At 36.9% G+C, this 6,000-nt stretch overlaps 1 protein-coding gene across 9 annotated transcripts in view; it reads right to left on the bottom strand.

Annotated features, from left to right (window-relative positions):
* Positions 1-1,043: 1,043 nt before the first annotated feature.
* The window catches only part of rbfox1 (RNA binding fox-1 homolog 1), a 260,743-nt gene continuing 255,786 nt past the window's right edge, over positions 1,044-6,000 (bottom strand). For 7 of the 9 annotated variants that reach the window (XM_035957306.2, XM_035957307.2, XM_055005191.1 and 4 more), the window contains one exon: positions 1,044-2,472. In XM_035957306.2, coding sequence (XP_035813199.2) covers positions 2,350-2,472 — 123 coding nt within the window. In that variant the 3' untranslated portion in view covers positions 1,044-2,349. Of the gene's footprint in view, positions 2,473-2,706; positions 2,813-6,000 lie in introns of all 9 variants that reach the window. The other 2 variants (XM_055005193.1, XM_055005194.1) reach the window with 1 other exon arrangement.

Genomic DNA, 6,000 nt, shown 5'->3' with positions numbered 1-6,000 from the left:
AGATCATGACTTAATCACCCTGTAACTTCAGGGTCATTAGAAATGATGAGAACTTGAGAAAATGCCATCATTACAGAAACAACATTTTGTTATTAGAAAAAGAAAAACCCTTCATTACCAAAATGCATTGTATTCACCAATGGAAAAAGACCTCATTAATGGATCAGCATAATGTAATTAAGGGTGTTTATCTTGGAATTGTGACTAACTATTTTAGCCTGTCCAAGCAATGTAGCCATTGGAACTGCTGTTGCCGGCTGCTGGGAACATGTCTTCACATGAATGCTAACAGCTAGGTTTGGTGTTGAGTGTAATATGTCAGTCCCTCCATGAATTCGCGATGTTGTGATGGCACCAATTCATGCGAGTTCAACCATTCTCCGTGACATTTCAGTTTTGTCCAATCACCACAACTTTTCTGCAATTTTGTCCAGCCTCCCATGAGTTTCACCAATCATAGCGGTCCCCAGCGCAAACATAATGCAAGTACGTCACCGAATTCACTTCCTTGTTTATGGTTTGAAGATCCAGACATGTCCGATTCTAATGTCTCTCATTTACCAACAAAAATTACAGCTGAAGACTGTGCAAAACAATTCTCTGATGTTCTTCACGAAAGCGAAGGTAAACTGTTTTGGACCCCGTGCAACATTGTGGTGGGATACAAAAAAAAAAATCATTGATTGACAAACACTTTTCTACCGCGAAACATATTAGGAGAATGGCTGAAATGACCAGACCACAGACCAGATAAATTTAGGCATTTTAGGCCACAACAATCTTGAAAAACGCTCACGAAATCCTAGAGGGACTGATATGTGCAACAAGCAACTGTGTGTATCAACATGAGCAAAACAAAAGTCACAAGGTCAAATGCTTGATCACCAATAAGTGATCAGTGAAAACATCACTGTTTCATTGGAGTGTGCTGCTATAAAAAATCTCATGGAGGGTACCAGCGGTTTCTGGAACTCTCTGTTTTGCTCAGTTGGTATTCCAGTCTTTGATAATTCAACCTGATTTAGTACAAAAATGATGATGGATGTTTAATGTTAGCTGGATAATGCTCCCATTCTGAAATTATGACAAGCAAAGTTTCCATTCTTTTGTTTCTTTTTATCATTCTGTTTATTTTTAAAATCATGTGTTATGTATTTAGTTTTCTCTGTCTTTTTTATCATTACAGCACTGTCAATGCCTTGGCAATATTGTTAATATATTCATGCCAATATAGTATATTAAATTATAAATTCCAATTTTAAAAAAATCAATTTTTAAATATATACATGATGTGTCTTTTTTTACATGTGTGCTGAATAAGCTAGAGGTCATGGCGTTTAATTTGAAAATTGAAATTTTTCCTGCATTCTGGTGAATTGTTATACAACAAAAAAAAAATCTTCTTTCTAGGTGAATGCAAAGCAAAAGCACACCAAACTGGGCTACAATGCATGTTAATTTGAGAGTGCACACACGCTACATCGGATTTTGTCTTGAGAAAGGACCAATATCTGGGCTTGTTAAACCAACAATGAGCATGTACAGCATAGTAAAAGTTGCATTCACGAGGAAACAGCTTGTTCTCCAGTCAAAGTCATTATTTCCTAGACGGTGGGATTAAAACATAGCAATCATGCTGCTCTCAGCTTTTCTGACTTACCAATCCAGCCTTTTTTGACAGTGTTCATGATTCCAAGGCTTCTTCACTTCCTCCCAAACCAATCGGGAAAAAAAAAAATAGATACAAAAAAAATCTACTGCTGCTAATTTGACAGAGAAAATAGTGCCAAAGAGGGCTCAAAAAAATTTAAACAAAAAACAACAACACTTGAGTAGCATAGCCACTTTAACACTCTTACAAAACATAAAAACCCCAAAGTGTGACTATGATTATCTTACAGGATTGGAGTTCTATACAAGCCCCCAACAATATGAATTTGATAAATATTTCCTTTGTGTCCTAATCATTACTCTAGCAGCTCTCTATTAGTACCATGGAAAAAACCTCTACAGCTAATAAACTATGTTTAAATCTTTAGAAATTAAAAACCCACAATATCAAAATACACAGCACAAAATATCTGAGGTATAAGATGAAAAATATCAGCTGTCATTTTCTTCTTCTTTTTTATTTTTTTTTTTAATTTTTATTTTGTACTTCTCTCTTAGGAGATGCTGAAATGATGCACAAACTGCATGTATTGCAATACCCAGGCCTCAGTAACATCTTTCCTCGTTCTTTCTTTCTTTCTTTCTTTCTCTGTCGTCGTCATTCGCTCACACATTCACGCACGCACGCATTTTCCTTTCTGTCCTGTTGGAAGGTTGAGTGTAGGGTTGGAGGTGTCGCTAATAGGGTGCGAAGCGGCTGTAACCTCCCCGGTATATACTAGCCTGGAGAGAGGACAGCACCAGCCCCACGTCGTCAGCATGGCTCCGAGTTTTGGCATCTGTCAGCGGGGCGAACGCGTTCTGAAACACACACACACACACACACACACACACACACACACACACACACACACACAGAGGCGTGTACACCCACAAGAGAATGCAAAAACAGACACACACATATTGGTAGAAACACCAAGGTACACAAAAACATGAAAACACACACACACACACAAACACACACACACACAGACACACCCGTTAGCCTCACTGACTCCTGCACAAATTACAACTAGAGGTTTAACATTACATTACCGTTATTCCAGTGCAAACCCATGGGGGATGAAAAGACCCATGACTGGTGCAATCGTCATGCAGCAAGCACAGCGAGACGCTTCATGCCAGGGGTGCATGCCAACAGCTACGTGAAAGAAATCCAGTCAATACAACTACGGTAAAAGGGCAGGAGAAGGTGAATCAAAGAAATCAAGTCAACAGGTGATTGAACCAAAACGGTGAAGGAGGAGAGGCTCAATCTGTAGGATGGATCATGCTAGTTTCACTTGGTTTTCTGCTTTTAGCAATTTTTGATATTTTAGGGAAAGTGCTTTGATTCTGCGTCATTGTTGGAAGAAAAAAATATTGATAGTTCCGTCTGTGTTGATTATTAATTATTATTATTAAGGCACAGATCAGAGAAATGCTACAATTTAATTTTATCCTGTACGGAAGGTTACATAGTACAGTGGCTTCGAGAAGTTTAGAACAACCAGGCCTCTTGCTGCTTCCTCCTGCTTGGGGTTTGTAAAACCATGCAAAAACTGTGAGCTTATCCAGTGTGAGCAGACCATCAGGATAACTGAAGGCCCTTGGGTCGTGTGTTTTCTCACTATAAATCCCTCCCTCAGTCCAAGTGCAGCTCTTCTCTCCCACATCTTTCTTTGTTTTGTGCTTATTCAACATATATAACATCACATTATTCACTCATCCACACAAACACTGCTCACCACTGGTTATGCTGATTGCCACATCTCATGGTATTTTTTAATTTAGTATGTTTTTTTAAACTGAAAATAAGACAAAATTGTGGCATTTTGTTCTTTAAGCCCGCTGTACATCAGACTACTAATTCAAGAATAGGAACATACTACCTGAATGGTACTGGAATGGTTTTGTTTACTGCTCTACATTGGGCTTTTGCTATAACATTTTGTTGTCACCTCTTCTGCACCAAATTTGCGTAGTCCTGATTGCTTAATGGCATAACTGCATATGTCTCTCCTGACATTTGTGTTACAATGTTTAACAGTTTATATGAATGAAAACACCCATCTTGGTTGGTTATTTCTTATCATAATTATAATTTCATGTAAAAATTACAACTCTTACATTTTGTAATAGCCACCAATATGGGATAAATTTTCCAAAAGGCAGGAAAATTAATTGCATATTTCATTTAGGCTGTTTATTATAAAATACAGCTGTTTGTTTTGTGAAGACAAAGTCTAATTACATAAGGAGGTGAAAATGTCAAACATTTTGTTGAGTTGTTACATAATGTGGAGTTTTTACATAATGTTACTTACCTGTCTTTTTCTATTTTTGTGCTTATTTTTTTTTTTTTGAAAACCTGCGGGCTGCATTTAAACTGCATACAGATCAGTCATACCCCAGTGTGGAAACAGATTCACACACACACATTTCTCTTACACATTTATGTTTAATGAAATGTCTTCCTTAGTAGGAATTAAGTAAATATATCTCACACTTATGACTTTTAGCATCAGGTGTATTTAAGTGGACATAAAGGCAAATATAATCTCTTTTATTGGTAAAATATGATAGTCCCTTCCTCTTACTGATGTAATAGAATCACTAAATAGCTTAAAAGATATCTTGAAGTGATGGTTGTCAACAAACAAAACGTGTCTACTTTTTTTTAATACATTGCGCTGTGGTTTTAAAGTATCCTGATCAGCTGCCGAGTTCAATGACTAGCATATTTCCAAGAAAAGGGAACGTAGAAGAGTTGTACAAATCGTGCCCGTGTTCCTTGAGTGGAACATTTTCAGTTCAAAAAGGAGAATGATGTATCAAGAAATGGCAGATAAACAAATGAGTATGCCAGTGCATTCATATAACTCTGTAGCTAGTTGAGCTAGTTGAGTTGAGTCGGTTTTACTGCATGGTTGGGTGAATGTAGGGCTAACAGACAGTTGAAAGGTAAGTTCATTGTTCGCTAATGATATGCCTGTCAGTAAAGCCATTAACAAGGCTTGGATCGAGGTTTTGTACGCCAACTGACACTTTGAACTTTAATTGATTCAAGTCATTTGCAAACATTCATACCGCAGTTTTATGATCATTTACGTAGTGGATGGGTCTGGATTTCTGTTTGGTTTGAGAGGCGCTGTTTGGTAAGATTCAGCAGTCTTTCTCACTGGTCTTTCCCCACTTTCCCATTCACTTCTTCCCTTCCCTCGCCTCCTCCCTGAGAATTTAATTATCAAAATGACTAATTATTTCATTACCAGGGAGTGTGGGGTGAGGTAGTATCCACCAAATTAGAAATATAATAACTAACATGGACTGGGCTGCCAAGGCATGAAGACATTCATCACCTTTACAGGCGGCATTAATGTGGCATTTGGACTGCCGTTAGCAGCACAGACAAATTCAATTAGGTTTAAGTGAGGGGATGTCAGCGCTGCTGAAAAGCTCATGCACAGTGAATGAAAAAGAGAATAGGGAAGGAGGGGGAGAAGATGAAGCACTGCATGGAGAGCAGTTGGATAAATTTTATATAGCCAGCAATGCAGTTGGTTCTCGTGTATGAACCATGAGACTGATAAAAATAAATAAATCAATAAAATGGCATTTGATAAAAACTATTCACTGTGTGCACATTTGCCATGTTTATTGTGGATCAGAATCAAGACTTCCAAGTAGCAAGAATTTGCAAGAGTAAATTTAATGCTTCAGATACATTTAATGAACGATTTACATCATTGCTGCTCATGTCATTTACAGGTTAGAGATAGAAATATTACACTGACGCTTTTTTTCTGACTTCTTAGTTAACATACGATTGTTACCATTTGGTAACCTTACTGGCAAGTCTTGAATGCTGATCCTAATTAGATTAAAGAAAAAACAGATGTCATTAGGAGAGTAATTCCTGAAAACATAAAATTTCCATAAGATTTTCATTTAACTCCAGATCTCAACCAGGATTCTTTAATATAATGAATGCTGTTATAATGAGTATCTGCAATAGTAGGTCTGATCCAATATTTGTTATTCAAGTTTTTTTTTTTAAAGTTTCAATTCAAACTTAAAGATACAAGTGCACAGTGCAAATAGCTTTCAAATGTATTGTGCCATTCATGACAATGAATTAACTCCTTTTAGAAAAAAAACAACCCGTATGTATGGTGTTTTTCAAACAGCATGAGGAAAGAGGCGTCAGTATGGGGGAATGAGGCAGTGTCTGTGTCTAACAAAATGGTCAGCTCATGTTTTAAACTAACAATAACAATGTAAAGTGATCACTGACCTACCAAATTTAAAAAAAAAAAAAAAAAAAAAAAAAAAAAATATATATATATA

The sequence above is a fragment of the Amphiprion ocellaris genome, chromosome 19, assembly GCF_022539595.1.
Source record: "Amphiprion ocellaris isolate individual 3 ecotype Okinawa chromosome 19, ASM2253959v1, whole genome shotgun sequence".
NCBI classification, from domain to species: domain Eukaryota; kingdom Metazoa; phylum Chordata; class Actinopteri; family Pomacentridae; genus Amphiprion; species Amphiprion ocellaris.
The sequence above is the reverse complement of the archived record's forward strand: the minus strand, read 5'-3'. Positions and strand labels throughout refer to the sequence as shown.